At 42.5% G+C, this 25,761-nt stretch overlaps 1 protein-coding gene across 4 annotated transcripts in view; it reads right to left on the minus strand.

Annotated features, from left to right (window-relative positions):
- Nucleotides 1-23,022, minus strand: part of ANK3 (ankyrin 3) — a gene marked incomplete at its 5' end in the record, with an annotated part of 441,504 nt that extends 418,482 nt beyond the window's left edge. For 2 of the 4 annotated variants that reach the window (XM_080938019.1, XM_080938018.1), the window contains one exon: nt 22,462-23,018. In XM_080938019.1, coding sequence (XP_080794145.1) covers nt 22,462-22,524 — 63 coding nt within the window. Of the gene's footprint in view, nt 1-22,461 lie in introns of all 4 variants that reach the window. The other 2 variants (XM_080938021.1, XM_080938020.1) reach the window with 2 other exon arrangements.
- Between the last annotated feature and the right edge of the window lie 2,739 nt (nt 23,023-25,761).

A 25,761-nucleotide genomic window follows, 5' to 3' on the forward strand; every position in this document is an offset into this window, starting at 1 on the left:
GAATCATGAACATTCATTTGAGTGAAGCTCATGTGTGGGAGAGAGACCTTTTATGTCAAGTTGATAGAAGCTAGAATCGTCTGAAAGGAGAAACCTCAAATAGGAAATGCTTCTATCAGGTCAGGCTGTAGGCAAACCTATAGAACAGTCTCTTAATTAGCGATTGATATGGGAGGGCCCAGCCCATTGTGGGCGGCGCCATCCTTAGACTGGTGGTCCTACATTCCATAAGAAAACAAGCTGAGCAAGCCATGAGGAACAAGCCAGTAAGGAGCATCCCTCCATGGTCTCTGCATCAGCTCCTGCCTCCAGGTTCCTGCCCTGTTTGAGTTCCTGTCCTGACTTCCATTCATGATGGCTTATACTGTTGCTTTTGGTCATGGTGTTTCAACAAAGCCATAAAAACCCTAAGTAACATCATGAAAAGAGTCAACATGTGGCCGCTCTGTTTCATTGACCCACAGCTTCCTAAAGCCAAGCCAAGCTTTGACTCTTAAACCTCACAACATCCATGCAAGGCAAACAAGAGAGCCTCCTTTTGCAGACGGTCCTCCCAAACAGAGGCCGAAGCAGCAGAGATGGGTCAGAGGTGGAACCTGACACCAGGTCACTTGCAGGGATCCTGCTGGCTCCTCACAGTCTTCCTTGTCAGCTCCCCCCAGGAAGTTGTACACAGCTTTTGAAATTAACCAAAAGAGGGAGCTGAAATACCCTGCTAAATGAAATTATGGTGAGCAGAGCAAGGGATTGCTGGATGCTTGGAGTTCAAAGTCAGTCTATGCAATATAGAGAGACCTTGTCACAAACAGTGTGGGTATAGGAGAGTGTAGGAGGCACAAAAGGCAAACACTCGTGTTTTGAAACTTAAAATAATATGACAAAATCCTGCTTTTGGAGCCAGAGGCAATATGAAACGGCAAGACGACTAGCTTTTATTTAATTTCTAAACAGAGCAAAACAAAAAGAGGTATCACACTTAACTTTTTTTGAGTGAAAGAAAAAACAATAAAAACCACAAAACTCTATAAACAGAGCACCTGACAAATTTAAAATTCATAAGTACCATTCACCTTGAGGGAAAGTTCTTATTTTTCTTCCCGAGAGAAAAATTTCCCAAGGTCCACATTTGAAAGCATTCAGTGAGAATATGTATAACCATTGATAATGCGTGCTTTTAATTAAGACCAACCTGTTTTAGATAATCGACTAATCCCAAGCCTATTCTTAAATACCACCCATCAAAGTCAGAGAGTTCATGAAAGGTCCAGGTCTTTATTTATTGACCTCCTTTACTTATGAGCCTTAATTAAATAGAATATATTAAATCCTATTACTTATAATAATTTACCATTTCATTTCTCAAGTATAGCTCATTCTCAAAATACTACAGCATCAGATCAGTATAGTAACTTCCACCAACAATAACGGTCTTCGTTAGGTCTCTACTGCCATGGTGAACAACATGACCAAACACTTCACTGCTTAACCAATCTCCTCTATCCCTAGCTCCTATTTTTATGGATAGGAAATCAACGATGAAATAATTTATGCTTCCGTTCAATCCATTCCTTGCTAAACTGTATCATTGTGCAGGTAGCTCAGATGTGCAGCCTCAGTCTGATCCCTGGAAGTCAGTACCAGAATCACTTGCCATTCCAAAGGAACTTAGAGGTGAAAGAAAATCTCAGTTACAAATAAGAGACACTTGCAGTGACCCCAGCTAATCAAATGTTGTCACACATGGGACAGAGAGAAGTTCCTGTATAGTTTACTGCTTCATTCTTAACTTTCAAGACTGTAAATACTATGTCTCCCTGTCCCTTAATTTTCAAATAATGTGTATATAGCTTAAAGACCACTTTAAGGCAAAGCCTTAATACTTAGAAATTTAGTTGAATTAATGCTTATAGCCATTTTAAACTCATCAATAGACAACTATGTTCACACACACACACACACACACACACACACACAAAATTAATCTTCCTAGAATTCTCATCAACTTGGGCATTGAAGTTGGATTTTATTGAGGATAAACACATTTCTTATTCATTTAGAGTGGAGATTTTGTGCAGAAAAACTTGACATATCAAATCTCAGTATTGTCTTCATTCATACTTGACGTTTAGACAAATAAATGAACCGACAACAGTAAGGAAAGGCATCCCCAGAAGGCATCTTGATAAATAAAGAGCTGCCTGCCCTGCCTGTAATAAGCCTCCAGGTGAGCAGGGCTGCCAGTGAAAGCTGTGGGTTCTGAATGGGCCGCTAGGGGGCGTGTTGCTCTGGGCTGACTGCACACGTCCCTGTAAGGAGCCGGTGACCAAGGAGGAGTAGAGGACATGGGACCTCACTCACGAGAAATAAGCAACAGCACTTCCTAGAATTCACTCCACAAAAACAGCAAAACTATTCAATGATCCACCATCCCATGAACAAGGAGACCACCTACCTAAGAGCTAAGAGCAAGCCATGCGGGAGGCATACCAAATCTGCTTGTTCTCATCTTAGGATGGCAAAATATTATGTAAGTATACCTAGATCGTATATATTTATATAAATTAATAAGCTGAGTTAAAGAAGATACTTGAATCGCTTTAACAATATTGATAAGAGGCTTACTCCTTGTGAAAGGCATTATTACTGTGTGGAATCTCTTTACAGAGAGATATAAATGTACCCTAAAAAAAATTCAGGATACTATGAAATTTTGACAAGGAAGAAAAAGAAAAAAATATGCTTGGTGGCTCATGACTGTAACTCCAGGACTTCGGAGTCAAAGAGAAGAGGTTTGAGAGATTAAGGGCAGCATGAGCTAAACACTGAGATCTTCACTCAAACACAGAAAAGCTGTGTGTTTGTGTATGTGTGTGTGTGTGTGTGTGTGTGTGCCTGTGTGTGTGCATGAGTATGTGTCAGTGTATGTGAGCATTCATGTGTGTGTTTGTGTCTTTGAGGTATGTGCATGTATGTGTGCCTGTGTGTGTGCATGAGTATGTGTCAGTGTATGTGAGCATTCATGTGTGTGTTTGTGTCTTTGAGGTATGTGCATGTGTGTGTGCCTGTGTGTGTGTGTATGAGTATGTGTCAGTGTATGTGAGCATTCATGTGTATGTTTGTGTCTTTGAGGTATGTGCATGTATGTGTGCCTGTGTGTGTGCATGGGTATGTGTCAGTGTATGTGAGTGTGTATGTGTGTCTGTGTGTTTGTATGTGAGTGTGAGTGAACATGAGCATATATCAGTGTATTTGAATGTGCATGTGTGTGTATTTGAGTGTATATGCATGCATATGTGTGTTTGTGGGTGTGTATGAATGCATGCATGTGCACATGTATGTGTATTTATGTATGTATGCACATTTGAATGTGTCTGTAGATGTCTGTATATGTGCATTTATGTGTAAGTACATGCATGTGTATGTGTATGTATGTTCATATATGTTTTAAAGAATAGAGAATCTGAATCTCAAAAGCCTAAAACATTAAGTATAATTTATAATTTATATAGCTGTGTCTGTATTTGCCTTCAACACTAAAATATCCTCTAACATAAGATGAAATGAAGATAGAAGATACTCAGTATCAATCCAACACCAGGTAGACATATTTTACCTCTAACAAGAAAGCAGAAACATCCCATGTTACACATCCCTGGTTCTTTGGCACTTCTGAAACTGGAAAAATTTATTGTCTGCTTTTGATTTTTTCTTACACACTTACTGGATTGTAGACCTTTTGCATTCCTGCTTAAAATATTAACTCCTCCACCCTCCACACAACCCAGCTTAGACGTCACAGTTACAACACTAGTTCATAGTTGAGGGCAGGTTTCATAGTACAGAACTTAAACATTTCTGATTTATTCAATTACATATTTTTATCAATATTATACTATGGATTCTCTTTACAGGATTAAGAGAAAAGTACTTGGTAGTGATTGTGGTGGTGGTGGTGGTGGTGATGGTGGAGGTGGTGGTGGTGGTGATGGTGGTGGTGATGGTGGTGGTGATGATGGTGGTGGTGATGGTGGTGGTGATGTGTGTGTATGTGTATGTACAGGATTATTAGAGCATATACCTGAGATTAAGTACTAATAAATTACTCACTGGAGTCCCAAAAATAATAAGGCACAAGTTTTAAACTTCATTTTGAAAATTCGATCACTCAGCCTTGTGCCTAATCACATCTCAGATGGAGTTCTCTCCAAGTATACCACTAAAACCTAACACAGTGAATTAAAGAACAGAATCATGATGTCACTGTGGCACGAGAATAAATCTGTTGAAATTTTTATCTGGCTGATTGACACATAGACTTTCATCACGTGACCTTCCACACATGACGGACAGAAAAGTTAAAGGGAGACGTCTGGCAGCGTTGTCCTTACACCATCCCACCCAGGACCTTGCTCTTCCGGGTCATTAATGCTTACCTTCACTGCCAAGCCCTGTTTTGGCTCTGCTCCACTGAGTCAGAGGATGACATTGCACCTCTTGACAGGATGCACAGCTGGCTCCATTTTGCAGCTGTATGTAAATCCTTCTTGTGTGTTGTCTGAAGTTCTGGGACAGGACAGTCACATTACTGGGTATGACACCAACCCTGCCACCGCTGCATCTTATGTTGGTAAGGATGAGACTATCTAGATTTTAAGGTGCACTGCAGCGCCAGAGACATTAAGACGGGGGGGGGGGGGGACTCTGCTGAGAACTGAGAATATACAACTTTCATATTCGCTTCTTGCTAATCTACAATTATGAATCTAAGTCTTTTCATATCTCCTATCCTATAATTATAAAATGTAAGTTAATTCTTGTGCTCTCAACTAAGTATTTAATGAGATGGAATGCAAAGCACTCTGTAAATATCCATGTCTGAGATTTCACAACTATCTCAACTACACATATGTTAGGTCTCAACAAAATGCCGTTATTACAACAATAAATATAAACACCGTTAGGTTTAAAGTCATCCATATAATTACTAAATGCAAGCATATGGTTTTTCTGAAGGATCTTGGGCACCTTGTGAAACTGCTGTGGCATTTCAACAAACAGGTTTACTCACTGTGATAACTCTATCAAGAGCTCCAAACGGGTGATATCTTGGGTACTTTTAAGAGCATAGTTGGTTGTAATATCCTGGATATTTGATGCATGTGGTCATAAAATGTGAGAGCAAAATTGTTTTGTTCAATCCACTAAAGCAAGCATTTCTGCCTCCTTTGTCTTATTGTAGTACCCACTCACAAATTACAGGGGTTGGAATTTAACTACGATTCCTAATGGCAAACTTTCTCAATGAGCCAAAGACAGAGACCAGAGAAGGGCAAGCTTTGGATTCCACTGGCTGAGTGCTGACTTGGTCACCAGTGAAGTAATGAGGCCAGAATCTCCTTAAAAAAACAGTACTTAATAATAAAATGGAATAAGGAATGCAAATCTCATAGACTCTACCCAACACAGGGTGTTTGGAATATGTTAAATATGCTTTCTACTTTTCTGAACTCATTTATCCATATTGAATATTTAACAAGATCAATACCTTACTGAAATGTATTGATCTGGAAACACAAACTTTCAGTGTCCCTGTGAAGCTACCGAGCCCCTCAGGCACCTCTCACGGGGTGGTGGTGGGGGGCTCTCTATTCCTTTCACTACAAGAAATGCCTTCAGTGTCATTGGGAATGTGACATGTGCTGCTAGCCGTGTCAGGCCTTGGTGAGGGGTGTGAAGAGCGGGTACGAATGAAACCTGAAGTTATCATTTCAATAATCAAGAGAGTGTAAAAAACATAAAAAGATAGATTATAGACTTATAGGTAGATAGGTGATGAAAAAGAGGTTGACAGATAAAAGACAGAACAGTTGCCAGACAAATAAATGTTATGTGCTAGTCAGACAGACCGACAGACAGACAGACAGACAAGTGAAGGATGAATTCCGTAGTCAGTGCAGAGATTCCAGATGCTAGCTAGACTCAGACTTGATGTTCCAGTCAGCCATGCTCTCAGAACTCAGCTCAAAACACAAGATGGAATTCAGAGGGCAGGAGGCCATGCTGGTTGGTTATCTCTTTGCTTATTATAAGCCCCGAGATGCTTATTTAAGAGTATTATTAGTTGCCAGGTGGTGCTCACACATGTGCTTAATTCCAGAAACAGGGAGAAAAAACATAGGCAGATCTCTGAGCTGGAGGTCAGCAGGGTCAACAGGGTGAGTTCCAGGACATCAAGGGCTACACAGAGAACCTCGCCTCAAACAAAACAAAACATCAGTCCCAATACAACATGCAGAGTCTCCTTGCATAGTTATCAAATATAACAGCACTGACCATTTAGAACATAGGGTTGTGGACTCTTCTGCTGTTTCTATTGGCTTGCCACTCAGTTCAAGAGGTGCCTTCTGCAGAGACTTGTCAAATGGACAGCAGCTCACATGCATTGGCACTGTTCTGTAAGCCAGAGTCTTACGGATCTTGGGTAAGGCCTTGCATTTTTCATCTGTCTTATCCTTTTCAAACTTCAGTAACTGGAGCCCTTTCCCTAAGCACAATTCAAAAGTAGCTGACTTAGGAGACTCCATTGGGTTTCAGCCTTAAAGTCACTTCCTTTGCATCATGTGTGTGTGGTGTGTGTTTGTGTGTATCTGTGTGTCTATACATGTGTATAGCCCTTTGCCCACTGACCCATAGCTCAGATATTAGTATGTATTCACAGAGAAAGCTGCTTACTGCCAGCCAGCTTCCAGACACTGCAATGACATGGGATGTTAGAGTCCACACTTCAAAGTGGTTGCCTTTTCTGGCACATGACAATTCAAAACACACCACAAACTCCACATGAAAACCAAAGGCACACTTGAGTGGTGGTGACTGCCTGTAACCTCAACATGGGATAGGTAGGCAGAGGCAGGAGGCGTACAGGCCAGTGTTCAACAGCCAAGGCCAGGCCAGTGGGAGCTATACAGTGAGACCCTGTCCCACTAAACCCAGAGAGCTAGGGATATAACTCAGTGGTAGAGCCCTTGCCTGGGTGGCCCAGGGTTCGTGTCCGCTCCCTAAAACCATGTACAAAAACACGACTCAATGGATATCAGTATATGAGACATCTAATTTCAGTGTTTCAAGATGCATTTGGGAGAAGGTTTATTCTACATCCTTAAGTCCCTGCCTTCCCAATACCAAGAACTGTCATTTATTTATTATACTATTTTGAGGACCATAATTCTTCTAATTATGAAATATGTTACAGAAAGTCCACGTGATGGTATTTCAAGACCATAACTTGATGTATTCATCACCTAAAGCTCTCAAAAAATTGAAGGGAAATGATTTTGAAGTGCAGATAGAAACAGCTTCCATCTTGGGTTTCTCCACAAGAAACCCACTTTTCAGTTGGATATTTCTCTCATTTGAAAATACTATTTTAGTGATAGAAAAAATTCATTTAGAAGTAATGAGAAGTAAAGAGAAACAGTAAGAGAGAAAATTATAAAGTTTTGGTTACAAATACATCTAAAGCAAGACTCTTCAGGAAAAGATTTGGGTACAGAGTCTATGTTGTAATTAAACACACTCTACTAGAATCAAAACCAGAGAGCCTCCTGTTTATAAATACACATAAATTGAAAAGTAAAACAAAAACAAAAACACTCAAAGAGGAAAGCTATGTTGTTTTGTATCTGAAACTGAGACTGATTTTGAATGGCTCCCCTGAATGAATGAATTTGTCTTGTAACACACATTAATACCAGCAAGTTCTCTGTGGTGTAACACTTGCTTTTCCCAGTAGACTATGGAGTCATTTTTACCTACTGAAGTTTTCATGAGATGGAGCATCATTAAGAAAGAAAGGAAACAAACAATACCCCAGTCATCAGGTCTAGGAAGCTGAGATCTTGGGGACAGCCCCTGGGCCCTAAGAAAAGAGCCCAAGCAAATGTGTTTCCAAGACTGTCTTCTGTCCTTCTGAATCTCCTGCATAGCAGAGTAGTTAATAGTTACCTATTTGGATGTTAACCTTCTCCCTGTTACAATGAAGCATTCAGTAGCCTGTAATGGAAATTCCCAGGAATGTAACTTAGCTAGTTTGGACACCAAAAAGAATGGCCCAAAGGAGGGACTGCCAACTGTCAGTCACACTACGGATGGTTCAGAAAGCTCTTTGCAAAACTGCTAAAAGCCTCGCTCTCATCCCTCATACTAAATGAGAAACAGCTAACAGTCGGGTTATCCTAGGAAAGCCTACCACAGGCTACAAATGTAACTGTTAGCCAGCACACAGGTGCTACCATAAGCCTCGGATTATTTCTCTCTGGGAGAAGTCTTAAGCCAGATGTGGCAAGGCCCACCATCTATCTTCTAGCCAGATGTCAGCTTCTCTTCCCTGGACCACTGTTCACCATATCAGTTCCAGATAGTTCAGTGGTTTGTATTGAGAGGGTTATCTCAGGTTTGGCACCCGTGTACCAAGTACAAAGTCCTCCTTGGGCATTCTGCTGGGTCTCGTTGCTTTGCTGTGATGCTCTGGGGTATACCAGGTACTGTTTGCTAATGTTCCAGGAGGGGTTCCTCTCTCCATTGATATCACTCAAATATCTGGGTTCCCCCTCACATTCCACCATCTCTCTATAATACTCATAAACACTGGCTTATGATTCTTTTTTTTTAACCTGACAAATTTCCAAAAAAAAAAAGTAAAACATTGGAAGACTGAAAGGGTTATAGACTATTAAGACATGAACATAGCAGAAAGCACACTATAGAGGCCTGTCAGAGAAGGAAAGCTTGTCAACCATCAAGCACCTGAACCTAGAATTATTACACAGCCTGCAATCTCACATGGGAGATAATTAATGGAGAGAGCAGACACGTGTCTGAACAAGCCCATTCTGCAATGTCCACCACTTCTCTATTACCAGAGCCAGGAGGAAGGAAGGACCCACACAGCATCAATGCATGATTAGGTGGGTGATGTGCAGGTTACTTATGCGGCAGACACATCGACAAAGGCTGAACTCAGGACTGCAAGACCAGGCGGTTCTATTCACTTGCCATATCCAGAGAGGGTAACGCCATGAAGAAAGGAAACTTAATACCAGTTGCCAGAGCCTGGGGATGAAGGAAACTGGGCTCTGTTGTGGTCGGGTGTTGGGAAATGATAGGTATAACTAGACAGTCATAGCTACACTTTGTGGATGAAGTCAAGGGTACCAGAATTGTTCAGGTTAAAATAGTGGTGACAGTAAATCTTATGCCACTTGTCATAATGAGAAAAGTCAGAAGGGAAACTTAGAACTGACCTGGATGTAAACAACACTCCTATCATTCCCAAGAGGATATGGTGGCTGACCTTCATGTCAACTGGACTGGACTTTTAGAATCTCCAGAGTGTAACTGAGGAAGAAAGGCCCACCTCCAAATGTAGGGAGGGATGCTCAGACTAGAAAAACTAGGAACAGGAGAGCCAGTAAGAAAAGTTTTCACCTCACATCCTTGCCCTCATGATTTACCCCCTACCCCCCAGTGAAGAACTATAGCCCTTAAAACCACAAGCCAGGATAAATCGGCTCTCAGGAATTTTGTCATAGCAAAAAGTAGCTTATACCAAGGACTTCCATGAAAAGACCCAACTTCTTTCACCACTAAAATAGGGTGTTCTTTGTACAACTACTTTAGGGTGTATATGTTTAATTCCAAGATGTTTGGTGTGTGTGTGTGTGTGTGTGTGTGTGTGTGTGTGTGTGTGTGTGTGTTTCCTTTATAGATAGGACCACTGAATTACAGCTGAAGTTCTACTTGAAAGAGAGATTAGCAAACATCCCTTGTTTCCTTTCCACCTCGATGATAAAAATATCCAACCTCTAAGTTGTGTTGGCATGTCTGTTAGAGACAATACAACACCAGAGATGGAAGTATTCTTCAGTACTTTCATCTGCAAGCACGCTGTAACACCTTCAATTCCACCTCTTACCATAACAACTTAAATCCCACCTGTTACCCTACTGTTCTCAATCTCTTTGGAAGAACATTGTCTCTTAAAACCCACAAGGGGCAGGAGGACCCAGTGAACTTAGATGTGAGGTGTTAGAAAATGGGGTTTCTGTCCAATGTCATCCAAGAAAACTCAATGGGAACTGTTAGGTTTCCTCAGACCTTAACTTACAGTCCCCAAATGGTGACAAAGTAACGGTACCTCCCTTAACAGTTTGAAATAGGCACCCGTGCCTGTGCCAGGTGCTCCTGGGGTTGGCACAGGGTCACACGGTTTGTAAATAAAGAAAGGGCAGTGGGGAATTACCCAGCACCTGATTCTCATCTCAGGTTTCTCCGCCCTCTCCCTGTTGAGATTCCAGAGCCGGATTGAAACCCAAGATCTGAGTGCATCTTGCCTCATATCCTTCCTTCTGACTAGTGAAGTACGGCAGGAAGACAGAAGGCCAAACACTGAAGTGTAGATTTTACATCCAGGGCTAACTCATGAACTATTCTAAATCAGATACATATTATCAGAAGTTAATGTCACACGAATAACTAATAATCTCTCTGCCAATTTTGATGATTAGACAACTCAATAGGTCTTAGAAATGTGTTCCAAAAGCAGATTTTTTTCCCCTCTAGAGATACTGTAAATACACAATTTTCTAAAACAACTGAAAAAAAAAAGATTTTTTGAAAAAGAGAGATTGGAAGACAAAGTTCTGATTTTCTTATACAGGATGCATGAAGCCAACAGAACCATAGTGGAGCAAGCCATTCTGATTTACAAAGAAAACGAGATGAGGAGCTTATGACAGTGGGGAGGGGTGGTGCTGAGGAGCTGGCTCAGCACTTAAAGCTGTACAAGCAAGAGAACCAGAATCCAGATCTCTAGAACTCAGACGAACTGTGAGTACATGTAGTGGTCCACCTATAATTCTAGCCTCGAACGACAGAGGCAGGGGATCCCCTAGCAAACCAGCTAGTGAGACTAGATCTTTGAGCTCTGGGTTTGATTAAGAAGCCCTGCCTCAAAGAATATGGCAGAAGAGCTATTCAGGAATACCCCTGTTGCCAACCTCAGGACTTCACATGCATGCACAAGCTAGTGCACCCACCCACACACACAGAGAAACTTGCATGCATACATACACATGACATACATGCTCATGAGGAGGAGAAAATGGTAGAAAGATAAAAAAAATAAACAAAGGGTCTCATTTGGGATGAGAAGTTGAAACTGTAGCCTCAGATCTGCGTTCCTTTGACACATGCTTCTAAGACTAATGCCAAGATCTACCCTTTCCACTACCTACTTCTGGCTAAGAATTAAGGGAAAAGTTTGACATTAAGCCCCCAGGGGAGAAAAGCAACTTCATTTCACAGAAACACAGGCTTGAAAACTTCCTGTAACTCGACTGTCCTTGAACAGTTACTACCTGGAGTCCCAAGAATGAAAGCTCGCGTGTATGAGTCTATGCACTGCTCCAGCTAGAATGACATTCAGAATATTTTCTTCCAGCACAACCACCACTTCACATGCTTTCCAATGAAATCTTGACCTTGACTGTGAAAAGCTTCAAAACTGGCAGATAAATATAATCAGTATATGCATCTGTCTGTTTTCCAAAGACAAACAAACAAACAAATCAACAAACCAACAAACAAAAATTACTAAATAAGCCTATGAGTCATTTACCTATGTCTGATATCAAAAGCCTGGTCATCAGGCGAGCCACTGAAAAGAAAACTGTCAGAAACTAAGCAACTAAGATTCTGTAGTTCTTACAGCAACATTGTAGAGGACACTATCTTCCTAGCTGTGTTCAAGAGATTCCCTAAAACAGCTAAATCCTCTAAATAGTGAAACGTTCCCAGTTAAGGACTGATGCACTGAGTAAGGGTGACTGAATTTAAAACACATTGACAGGCCTGCAGTTCTCACCACTATCACACCTCCCAAGACTTCCCAGTGCCTGGAGTCCTAGAACTGGCCACTACCCTTTCAGCTTCATAAGCATCTCGTTTAATTTTTTTTTCTAACTTAATGACACAGAGAACAGTTGTAGATATGAGCCTTGCTCAATGGGTCAGAACAGGAAACTTCAAATATCTGCAACCAAGCTGTTTCCTCTGCCTCCCCATTTGTGGGAAACAACAGATTGGGAGAAACAACCCCTCTGGTAGCAGGAGGCGATCCATTTCATTTCTAACCAACATCCTTGAAAAAGAGTAGCATGGAGAGCTTTTGCTTTTTAGAAAAAAACAAAACAAAAAACAAAAAAACTTTGATGCTATTGAGACATATTGATTTAAATACACTTGTTTGGTTCACCTACCCTGTATTTACACATAAATCTTTCCCACAAATATTCAGATGACCATGGATCAATGCTTGTATATTTGCTGCCCTCTCTACAGGAGAGTGGAGTGGCCAAGAGAAAATGGTTAGACAACCAACCCTCTCAAGCAAGCACGGAATCCAAGCTACTTGCCGAAGCATCCCTTTGGCTTGCTCCAATTGCTTAATTTTTCATTAAGTACAAACAAAATGCTTGTATTAAATATGAAAAAGATGCCCTGAGCAGGGAGTACTCATAACCTACAGCAATGAAAATTCCTGTAGATAGACAGAAGCTATCTATCCACCCTTTGAGAAAACAATCGTGAGTAAGCATCATCTCAGGGTTTCAGTTTCTGGTGCATGTACTCGTTTGTGTTTTTATTTTACTGAGTAGACTGTATACCAAGAGAAAGCTAACTGCCAAACGGAGCTCTGAGGTCTATGGGTTTCTGCAGGAAAGTCTGTGCTGACTTAGCCCATGGTGGTAAACAGTGAATAGACAAGAAGAAAGCGCATGCACCAAGATAAAACCTGCCATCCACACATCCATCAAAAGCTCATGAGATGTTCTACTCAGGTGTCAGGTATCCCCAACTGACTCCTGGAAATATGAGTCTTTGCCTTCCAAATCCCAATGATCCTGCTTAAATCCCAAGAGGAAGAAATTAATTTTGTCACAGCAGGAAGAAATCCTCAAGGTTCTCGCCAACAGAGAGAGTCACTAAGGTCAAGTGCTATCATTCCTCAGAACCAAATATCCCAGAGTCTTTTCAAGCCATCCCTTCCTCTTGACATGTCATCGGTTGATAAGTGACCAACTTCCTCTGGTGGTGGGGTTCATCCAACTATTCAAGAGCACCTTCTCGGTTAGGTCTTCCTTAAGCTACACCAACTCAATAGGTTGTCCTTTCTGTGAGCCCCAATCTTGTTCCCCTTTTAGCAGTTGATGCTGTCTTACTTGTATGTTTATGTGTATAGGTATTACTGTGCTCATGTGTGTACAGGTATGTATATGTGTGTGCTTTCATGCATTAGACTGCGTATACATAGGTCAGAAGTCAACCTTGGATGCTACTCCTCAGGTGTTATACACACACACACACACACACACACACACACACACACACACACACACACCTTTGGTTGTAAAAAGAGGGTCTCTCAATGGTCAACAAAGCTGGCTAGCAAAACCTGGGTCTCATCTGTCATCCTCTCCTATGAAGAAATTATAGGCATAAGAACCACATCGAGGTTGCTAACTAGGTCCTGGGCATTCAACTTAGGTCCTTTTGATTGTGCTACTTACAACTGCTACTTCACTAATGAGCTACCTCCCCAGGCCCTCTGTTTTGTAAATTAGCTTATCACTAGCTGTCTAATTTGTACGTTCATTTCCTGTCTTTCCCCCTATGTGTTCCTTGTACCGGAGAATAGTAATTTACTCAAAGAATAATGGTTGAGAGTGGTTAGCACAAAGGCGAACCAAACAATGCACTAGGTCTACCAAAGAGCTTCTCGCTGTGAGGCCTCCTTTAAGACGTGCACAGTGGAAATGGCAGATGAGACAGCTTTCCCGAGTCTGAATGAAGACAAGCCAGTAGAAAGTAAAGCACAGAGGCTGCCCACCCCAGCAGCCTGTTCACATACGTTCTGAACTTCATGTTCGATTCGCCTCTGTGCTAAAGGTCATTGGTGACTCAGAACTTTGCTTTCCTTTGGAATACCACTAAGGTGGCTCTGTCCATTGGCATTTGTCAGGACAGAATGAATGCAGCTCACAGCAGTGTGCATTGTTCGTGTTATTTCTCTGAAATGGGAGGACCCACTGGGATTCAATGGCTGCATTGGCAAATTAATAGAGAAGCAAGGAATAGAATGAGATTTTGAGACCTGACATGGTTAACAGAGACAAAGAATGTCACCTCCTCACTGATGTCTCATACAAAGAAACACAGAATAAAAACTAAAAAAATCAAGCTGTGTGAAAAACAGGAAACTCCATCTAAACTATGACAGAAAATACCATTATGTATGACAATTACAGAAAACTAATTAACCCGCATTTGACTAACATTATTATTATTTTTGGCAAGTATAGCCAACGATTCAGTCAAACAATAACTGCTTCTTAAAGTCTGCATTTTTTTCTTTCAGGAAATATGTAGCAAGTGTGGTAGGATGACCTCAAGAAATGACAATGAGTAACAAAAAAAATGTGAGAAATCTCAAAAGCTGGGCTGGGAAGATGGCTCGGTGTCTATAAATAATCTCTGTCCAAGTCTGATGGCCTGAGGTTGAGCCCCAGAACTCACAGGAAAAGTCAATAGGAGGTATTCTATAATCTAGTATTCCTACAGAAAGGCTGACAGCAGAGATGGGAGAATCATCCAGAAGGCCATGAGCCAGCTAGCCTGGAGTGCATGAACCGGCAAAAACAAGAGAGACCCTGCTTCAAAAGAAGCTGGAGGGAAAAGCCAGCTCTCAAAGGATATCCTCTGACCTTCATATGGGTATGTTGTATGATACATGTACCTGTAAATAATATGTGCAGGCACATGTGTGTGTGCTCGAGCGCGCACGCGCGCGCGCACACACACACACACACACACACACACACACACAAAACCAACAATAATATTTTCAAATAAAGAAAGAAACTCAGAACAGTATTTAGGATCATTTTTCTTACCATTTTTTTTATTATCTTGAAAAGGTCAAACTTTATAATGCCATCTTCACAAATGACCCATCCATATGTTGAGATTTATTATCAAGCAAAAAACAGTCTATTAGAACATTTCCATGGGGGGAAAAATCCTATAAGGCTGAATTCAGTTGCTTCATGGACCTCTGACATGGTATCTGGTACTTTGTTGCAAGTATCAAGGAAATAGCCTTTTCTTTCACCCAAAGCTAGCCTACAGCTGCCCTAGCTTGTCACCTGGACCATGTTCAGAGCTCCACAGAGCTCCATCCACTCCATACTCACTGAAGCGTCTGCACACTCTGAGTATAGAGCTTTCCAGATCTTTAGAGGGTACATACAGATAGTGTGGATGTCCCCAGACATGTCTTAGAGCAACGTAAACAAAATATTTCCACAGGAAAACACACAAGAATTCGCACTATGTAGAATAAGCATGGACTATAAATAGCTTCACATAAGGTCAGACTGGATTTTGCTACCAAATGAGTTCAGGTCAGGTCAGAATTTGCGACTAAGTTCAGGGAAAAGAAATTCCATTCTATCTTCTGGCTTTTCCTGCACTGCACCAGGGCCTTGTTGCACTTCAAAGGCTGGCCGCACACATTCTCTGCTCCTGAGCTTCTACATATAAAATAATCTATACAAAGTTTCTTATGCTTCCATTTTAATCATATTAATAATAAAAAGAAATTTCCAGAGGGACAAAAAAAAAACACTTCAATTTTGATTTTGAAAAAGTAGTGATTATGCTGAGGGATTAATATTTTGTAAAATTTTATAAAACAAACAAACAAAAACAAAAAAAACACTAAAATAACAAGCAAGGTGTGTGAATTACTATAGGCAAAGACAACATACAGACGTATGTACCATAAAGACAGTTCTGCTTGTGAAAGCACTTGTTGCATATGTCCGGAAATCTGAGTTCAATTCTGGAAATCTACAAAAAATAGAACCAATTCCACCAAGTGCCCTTTGACCTTCACATGATTGCTATGGCACATGCCCCCCCCCCCAATTGGGCCCACCCCAACCTGCTGCCTCCACATGGGATGATGACCAAATAAACAAACTCAAATGTTAAGTTCAAGACAATACTATTATAAATTAAAGACAGGAGGGAAAGGAAATGCCTGCTTCTTGGGTGTGAGCTTGTGAGACACGGAATCATCTTTAGTGTTCTTTAACTGTGGAATTAATGTCATTTGTTGAGGTAAGATGAACAAAGGTTACTAGGAAATTTTAAAAAAATTAAAACTGGCCTGCAATATAAAAGCAAAAACCCTCATCAGGAATGCACTTGGGTAAGTAGAAGGGCCATGAACAGCAAGCTTTTTCGGTGGATGGAACGCCTCTTCTGGCAGATGGAACATTTTTTTCCGGGAGATAGAACACATCTTCTGGTGTACGGAACAGATTTTCTGGTGGATTGAACACCTTTTCCGGTAGATGGAACAGCTCTTTTGGTGGATGGAACAGCTCTTCCGGTGGATAGAACACCTCCTCCAGTGGATGGAACAGCTTTTCCGGTGGCTGGAACATAACTTCTAGTGTATGGAACAGGTTTTCCGGTGGATGGACCATCTCTTCTGGTGAATGGAACACATCTTCTGGTGTATGGAACAGATTTTCTGGTGGATTGAACACTTCTTCTAAAGGATGGAATAGCTTTTCCGGTAGATGGAACACCTTTTCCGGTGGATGGAATATCTCTTCCGGTGCATGGAATATCTCTTCCGGTGCATGTACCACCTCTTCCAGCGCATGATGGCTTCCTAGTCCCCGCAACCTAACAAAGCACTGAGCCCGTGATTGCGCTGAGCAAGCTACTTCTCAAATCATCACTCTCACCAAATGAAAGCTTTGAGAGGTGACTCTTCCGGTGAGGAGTAGTTGAGAATAAAACCCAAACACAGAGTCGGAAATGACGGTTGAGGGCAACTACTCTGGATGTGCTCAGAGCACGCTGACCTCCCCTCCCTCAGTAAACAGCATAGAGCCTTCCAGAAACACAACCCCAGGCCTGGAGCAGGAACTCCATGATGTTAGAGTTCTAAGAATATGGGAAGCTAACCCAACAAGGACACTGCTTTCCCTCCAAACATGCATACGCATTTCAGCACACGGTTGAGCCTCATCAGAGAAGAGAAAAACATACCTTTCACAGATAATGTATTTAGCCTGTTTCAGTCAGGGAAATAAAGAGCGAGGGACGGGATAAAGGGAACCATAAAAACCAGCTTAATTACAGCAAATTACATGGCGTCTGTAGAATGGAAAGGTAAGAGAACTAAATAATGAAAAATCCGTTTCTGAAGTTCCATAAAAAATTAAATCCACTCACTGGAATGAGCCTCATTAGCTCATAGAACTGTAAATATATACCTATTTTTCTCCATTCTGACACAAAAATCACTGAATAAATCACTCAAAAGGACTATTCCTAAGTCACCACCGACTGTGGACAAGATGGACCATTTCTAATGAAATGTGGATTGTCAAGAAACGAGCTAAAGGACAGACCTTGTCTTAGTTACGATAAAACACCACGACCAAAAGCAAGTTGGAAAGAAGACGGTTTATTAGGCTTACACTTTTAAGATCACTGTTCATCACCGAAGAAAGTAAGGGCAGGAACTCAGACAGAGCAGGAACCTGGAGGCGGGGGCTGACACAGAGGCCTTGGAGGGGTGCTGCTTATTGGCTTGCTCTCCATGGTTTACTCAGCCTGCATTCTTATAGGATCCAGGACCACCAGCCTAGGGATGACACCACCCACAATGGATGGGGCCCTCTCCCTTTGATCACTAATTAAGAAAATCTTAAGGAGGCATTTTCTCAATTGAGGTTCCCTCCTTTCAGATAACTCTGGTTTGTGTGCCAAGTTGATATAAGATTAGAGAGCACAGACCTGGTTGGTATTTCTAACCAAAATAACTGCTCACCTAATTTTAGACTACAGCCTAAGTTTCATCCCAAGAATTCACATTAAAAACAAAAGAAAACAAAGCAAGGTCAGGCTGGTGAAAGGACCTGTCTCCACAAAACAAACTGGCAAGATGGCTTATCGGGTAAAGATAAATTCCACCCTGAGTTTAATCCGAGAATCTACACAGCTGAAGGAGAGGACCAAACTATACTCTGGCATCCGTACTACACACACACACACACACACACACACACACACACACACACACACGGGGGAGGGGGGCAGACACACAGAGAAACAAATATTAGAAATTAATTTAAATAATTTAAATGAGGCTAAAATGGCCTCTCTACATAACGCACACACACAGATACACACACACACACACACACACTTGTAGTCATGTGTGCTCTCCTTTCCGCCATTGTCATACCTGGCTACAATCCATCCCTGGGATCCTTTTCCCAAACATATAAGCAAAGGCTTATCCTAAAGACACCAGGACTTTCCAAACCTTTCCTTGTCTTGCATTGTCTCTGGAAGGTTCTTACTACATTCACTTAGGAAACACGTAATTTCCTAAGACTGATTCAAATTAGTCTTTTCTCCTTTTCCACCTCTCCTTTCCTAACTCACCCCCACTACAATTTGCTACCCCACCTTTCTGGCACCAAACAACCTGCATTCACTTGTCTTTGGCACCCATAATACCTGCCCTCATCTCCACAGTGGACCACATCGGCTCAGTGAAGCACATATTTATGACACCATCATCAGACAGAACACCATCATCATTGTGTGTCCTGTGATACATACCTAAGTCTGGAACCCTGATCACACACTTCCATTTGGATGCTGTCATGGGCTGAATTTTGTCCCATCTACTACCCAAATTGGAGAAATATAGCTCTCAAGAGATAGTTGTAGTTAAACATGATCATGAGGTCATATTCCGAACCAGCAGGACTGCTGGTCTTACTATAGAGGAAAACAGAGAGTTGGCTAGGAAGAAGGCGGCTGAGCATCCTAAGAAGTCTGCAGGTTGGAAAGATCCAGAATTTGACTGGATGATCCCTGGCCTCAGATTTCCCTGAGAGAACCATGAGAAGGTAAAGTTCATCTAAGCCATGCTAAGTGGATGCCCTTTGGTTATGTCACCCTGCACAGCAGACTATAGGAATTCCCAGGAAGCACAGTCATGAAATGTCCCTGTGTGCATTCTCCCTGTGGTGGTTTGGTTCAACCAAACCAGCCTGGTGCTTACAGTAAGGTGGAGAGAATGCTTCTATGGCATTACCTAGCTCAGGCAAGCCTGAAATCCCATTACGAATATGACTTAGCTGCTGTCATTCAGACACTCCAGAAAACACGACCTTGTTAATGGTCTTTTCTCCGCTTTCCGAATCCCTCTGACTGCTATGCTCTCTGGCTGTTCTTCTACAAGGCTGTGTCCAGTTACAAGCAGGAATAGATGAACACCCAGGGCTCCTAAGCATTAGTAAACTCTAGAGATAGGAATTGTAGACAGTACATGTGCTTGGTCTCTCTCTCTCTCTCTCTCTCTCTCTCTCTCTCTCTCTCTTCAAGGTCAACAGAATACAGGCATCATTAGAGAATAGAATTGTCCTTCTGTCCCCAAGCAGAACAGGAATTATCAATAGGCTCTGTTACTGATCTTGCATTCTCACTAGTAAACACACCTCATGAGACAGTGTAATTCCAAATGCCCTAAGCTTGCCGGCTGGGATGGACTTGGTTCCACACAAGCACAAAATCTTCACAGCCATTTTGCCGTGTACTTCTATGTGCAGATGGGTTTAATATAAAATCTGAGGCCAATGTAACTCTATCCTTGAGTAGGAAGTGCTGAAAGGGTTTGGGGAAGCTGGGCAATGCCACAAAGAGGGTGGGTTGAATGGCTCATCTGAGATGTTCCCTGTGGCCACACCCACCACTACTGCAGTGCAGGTCACTTGGGCCACTCAGAAGCCTCCTGAGCTACTCAGGGATTTAAAAGCCAATCATCACCATCACAAAAGTATATTCCATCTCATTCTCAACCACCTAGTTTAAAGTAAATACAAATTCACTTAAAATGTAAGTATTTGCTGATTAATATAATCGAGTCAATTCATTTTGAAACCAATAATGGAAGATAATATCTTTGAGCTGGAGAATATGAGGAGACAGGTTTTTCTAATTGAAAAGCTGTTTGGTTTATGGGTCTTCTAAGCTGCTGGGGATACTTTACTTATTTAGTGCCAACTGCATACCAAGCAGCTGTGAAGAGACTCCTACAGTGACCATCAGAGAGTTCATGTGCCTAAGAGAATGGGGCTCTAACACTAACTTGAATGCAGTGGCCGAAGAGGCGGGTGGACCATTCCCAAGAGCCTGCTGTCTGCGTGCCAAGGTGGATCAAGGGATGGGACATTGACCTTCAAGGATGCATGGGATAACAGTGAACCACTCGATACTGAGAGGCACTCCTGGTGGACCAAGTCAGGCATTAAAAGAAACTGGTTTAGCTTGGGGGTGGGGGTGGGGGTGGGGGAAATGCTGGCAAGAACGCCACTGTCCTTCATAGGAATGAAAGGCAAAGGGGTGTGGTATTTTGAAGGACTGGAGTCTGGTGGTCTGGAATTTGGAGTCCCCTGAGCTGCAACACTGAGTTTAGAAGGGAGCAGGGAAGGCAATGGGGGCCTTTGGTTGAGAATGTTGAGGCGACAGGCAGGACTCTGTGGCACAAAGTGGGGAAGTCTCAAGGCTGTCTGATGTACTGTGTGCTGCACCACACAGAATCACCTCATGGGAGACATGAGATAATGCCAGGAAAAAAAAAATCAAAGTAAAGGAAGAAAGGGGGGAAATTTTTTTCCAAGGTAAATAAAGAAGGGGGGAGGAAGATCACATCTGAAGAGTCCATGTGATTTACAGTCACTTCAAGCTGCTGTTCATTTTCACCTCGATTGTTCTGTCAGGCTTCATGTGTCCGTCTGGACTCTCTGTGACACTCTGTGTTCAGAATCGTGGTGCAGCCTGTCAGACACTTAAGGCTATGTGGTTCAGGGACATGAGCAGAGCTGACAGTTTTCCTTGAGAACAGCGCCACTTGGCTAGGCATTAAGCAATTCATTTGTGTGGTGCAGCTGCGACCTGCTCCCTGGGGAAATCACACTTGCATCTTCCCCATATCATCAAGCCCCCACGGAGCCAAGGCCCAAGAAAGGAGGGCTGGCTTAAAACCAGCCGGTACAGCTTCCGCTGGGTAGGGTATTGAACTGCTGCCCAAGAATGCTGGCATGTCCCCGAACATGCCTCAGCTGAGCCTGCCGGCAGCAGCTCCCTTAAAGTATGTCTTATTCAAAGGAACCTTTTTTCATAAATAGTAAGTAGGCTATGAACATCTTTGAAATGCTTGATATATTCGTGAAGGAGTTGCAATCTTTCGTGTTCTCTACTGTACCCAATCAGTCCCTGGGCGTCCATGCATAACACCGGGGGGCAAGGAATCATTTTTAAAGAGACGTCACCAGATATATCAGTTCCGGGGATTAAAGCATACAAATCTAAGAATTCAAACCAAAGACTCAAAAGCCCAGCAGCCATTCCTCTTCAACAGCTATGAGCTACCGTCCTGTTTCAGGGACCTGTTTTCCTTTGTTCCAGATGTATCTAGCCTTCGCTTTGGTGGCACACCCTAAATCTGAGGCAGTTTATGAGCCATCATGGGTCAAAAGCACAGCCCAGATCGGAGAATTATGTTTCTTTCCCATTTCAAAATGAACGGAAAAGTTCAGGGCACGTCTTAGGATGACACACGCATTTGGGGAAGCTGGAATGAATCTACAGGTTTCCTGCAATTCTCCACTGCTCTCTGGACAAAACGTCAAATTGTGTGGAAAGCAAAATTAATCTCAAGAGCTGAATGGATCCTTGAGGCATATGGCTGTCAGGCAGCAGGGCTGGATGCAGACCTAAGACTTGTCGGCCATCAGATGAATCAATGATTAAAATGGAGCTCACCTCCATGCTGGGATTGTTAAAGTCTAACTACAGGTTTCCCTGAGTTTGCCTAAAATATACATTAAAGCTAAACATCCATATCATAAGAATATTCATTAGTAATTGTACCTTACCGATTACAAGCCTCAGGAAAATTCAAGAGGTAGGAGAAACACACCCACTCACACAATTAGGACATATGTTTACTCAATGTTCCTTTCATTGCGAGGAGAAAGAACACCAGCTCAGCAAATCCAAATCAGGATGTTTTAACTATTTAGATATTGCCGCAATGGACCCTGGCCGAAGCGCTCCCCTCCAACCCAGAACACACCCCATTAACAGGAGGAAAAACAAAAGCGTTTTCTGTTTCTAGCAGCTTCTTCGTTTTTTTTTTTTTTTTTTAAAGGCAATCTCTGGGGAAAAAAAAGCAGCCTCCAGATCACTTCCCCAGGGAGTCAGGGAACAATGAGAGAACGTGTTGATCCTGCCTCTTACCTTTTTCCCTTTCCTCTTCCTGTGAGCAGGCTTGGCGGTTTTCTCCTTAGCCTCTTCACTCATCTTTCCTTGAGATCAGGGGAGTTGAGACGAGACAGGAGATCACCTTCCGTGTTCCCACATCCAAACCCACGACAAAGAGTCACAGCATTGAGACCAAAGTCCATTTAGGGAGCTCCCCAGGCAGAACGGCTGCTTCAAGCCAGCACTGGCTGCTGTCACCGGCAACTCAGCTTGCCTCGGGGAGAAACTGGGTGTTCTCTCCAGCAAACCCCTGCTTATTCCTCCAAAGAAAAATCAATATTCCAGCCCTTCGTTTTCTTTCTTCCTTCCTTTCTTTCTTCTTCTTCTTTTTATTCTTCTTCTTTTTTTTAAAGCTAGTCTTTACCCTGAGATAAGATCTTGACAAGATTTCAGGGCTTGCTTCTCCACGGTGACTCTAGCTTGGAAATGGTGAGAGAGAGAAAGAGGGAGGCATCCGCGCGTGTGCGCTGCACACACACACACACACACACACACACACACACACACACACGGGAATAAGCTAGACTGCTGACGAGTCTCTGAAGCTTCCCAGGGGCTGGCTCACTGCAGTTTGCAAGCTGGGAAGCCAAGCCGAATGTAAATGCTCTGAGATCTAGCCTCCTGAGGACACATGTGCTGAAAGCTTTGGGTATACCCAGGAGGCAGCAGTGGGGGTAGTGACAAGAGATCAGGTTACTGGTTCTTGAAAACACACACACACACACACACACACACACACACACACACACACACACACACACACACACGTCTGTCTTTCCATGATACAAACAATAAGGAGGCCTGTTACTACAGAAGACAAAGCTGGATTCTTACCCAGTGAGCGGTTTTTTTGTTTGTTTGTTTGTTTGTTTTTGGTTTTGTAGTTGTTTTGTTTAGTTTTTAAATGTAATTAGAAAAAAGAAAAAAGGGTTTGCAGATTGCCTAACCAAAGCTATGGACTTTTAATGAAGAATCAGTCACGCAGAGCCCCATACCTAAGTTGACATTACCACATTCAAGCATTGATCTCCTTTCATGAATATATCAAGCCAATCATAGAAAAGGAGCCCTCCAGAATATTCAAAAAGTCCTAAGGGCTCAGCCCTGGCTCTTCCTGTGCTCCTGAATAGTACACTCAGACCAGTCAGTGCTGGTCTCTGCCCATATTACAGCCACCACAGCAGTCCCCAAGTGTGCGCTGGCACACACTCCTGCTCTGTGCCACCAAAATTTTTGGGAGGTTTCTGAGTGACTTCACTCCTTTGTGGAAAGTCACCTAGATGGTCCACGCATTGGAACACAGCTGAGTTACTGTAGGGTGTGGTTACTTAAGCATCTTTAGAAAGTGTGCAGACCCATTCTTGTTGAGAAAGAATAAGGTTCTGGGTGCCACCCAGACCACCTGTAAGATGGAAGGAGGCTCCTTTGAGCTGAAACATATGTACACTGGGGGTGGGGGGATGGGGGGTGTCAAGGGGGTTGAGAGGGAATAGAGAGAGAAGGCTGGCTCTGAGAAGTGGATTTTAATTAATATGATTACAGACATATAGGACAGTAAATGAGACCCAAAAGGCTAGTTTTCTGTGAGGTACATGGAGCTACTTAATATTGGAGAAATAATGTTAAAGTCCTGAGGCAAAAAGTTCACCTCTTTGTGCTAAAATCGTCATTTCTTATCTATTATTTCAGGGAGGGTTGTATCTATGTTCAACAAATCTTGACTCCCTAAGCCCCTCTCCCCTAAAAATATTAGTGAACATGAGGGCAGATTGTGGTAACTTTATCATGAACACCAGAGTTACAAGTGCCTGCCCCGGGCGCCCCAAGGAGACCCTCTGCACTATGGGTTAGTTAATGGTTGTTCTGCGGCTGCGCACTACAAACAGCAAACCACTCAAAAGCCGCAGGGAGCTCTGAAGGCTGTTGCCCCACCCCTCCGTGTCCTGGGGTTTTCTTCAGCTTTGAGCAGCTGCTAACCTGTCACTCCGGTTTCTGCTGCTGTTCTGGAATGTTCCTCTGGCAGAGTAAGTAATACAAGGTAGAAAAATCATTAACCCCGTAGGATGGATCCTTGGAGTTCTTCATTAATTCAATGCTTGCTCATCTTCAGGACAGGGCATTCTGGGAAAGGGTAGTACCATCCCTGTCCCTGTGTTGATCTATCCCCGACAGTGAGCTGAGCCTGGGCTTGTCCGCATTATGCTCTGGGGGGAGAAACTATAAAGTCGGTGCTTTTAGGAATTCTCCACAAACTGAACTATCTATGTAGATGGAGTCAAGTCTAAATATCCCATCTAAATCTTCAACTCTTCACTAGGCAAGCCACAGAGATAGCCAACCTACCCGTCATTTCACCAGAATAGTCCCGACATTTAAAAAACATTTTATTTTAGAAACTTATTTCATGTGTACGACTGTTTCCTTGAATGTGTACCACATGCATGAAGTGCATAAGGCGGCCAGGAGAGGGCACCAGATCCCTCTTGTACTAGAGCTATTACAGGTTGGGAGCCACCATGTTGGTGCTAGAAATTGAACCCTGGTCCTCTGGAAGAACAGTTGGTGCTCTTAACTGCTGAGTCATCTCATCAACACCATCCCTTCCAGGAAAAGCCTTTGTTTATAACTATGCCCTGAGTTTAGGATCAGAGAAAGAACAGAGAGGTTTCCGGGGCAGCTGAGGAAGTGGACAAGCACTTCCTGCTCCCAACTCTACCAGTGCTGTGAATGCAGAGACATTTTCCCAAGTGGGGCAGCAATGGAATATTCAGGATAGGGATTTATTTTTCTCTTTAGGCTTGGACTGATGTCCCATTTTTTTCTGTTATTTGCTGCCCTTTGAAGGGTTCCGCTAAAGAGACTTTTAGAAACGTTTATCCCAGCATTGCAAAGATGCCCACACTAAGCTGTTATTAGGGAACCCTGGCAAAACAGGAGGCTGAGAAAATATTCTCTTGCTTTTTGTTTATTGTGCAGAAAAAAACAGATGCTTTAACGACCAACTGAAAGAATTCACCTTGATGCAAGTATTCTTTCACAATAAACATTTTAAAATTCAGAAACAAACAAACAAAAATCCTGGAGGCTGGAATTTATTCTGCTCACTCAAATGTCACATTTTCCTCTTATATAAAAAGAAGGGAGGAAGGGAAAGGGACAGTAATGGAATTTATATAAAATGTAAGCACATTGGCGGATTATTTGGAGGATGGGCAGGGACCAGCAAGAGAAGGCAGGAGGGTGTGTGTGAATTAGAACAAAATATAATATCGTATG

This window comes from Micromys minutus (genome assembly GCF_963924665.1).
Source record: "Micromys minutus genome assembly, chromosome: 25".
Classification (NCBI taxonomy): Eukaryota; Metazoa; Chordata; class Mammalia; order Rodentia; family Muridae; genus Micromys; species Micromys minutus.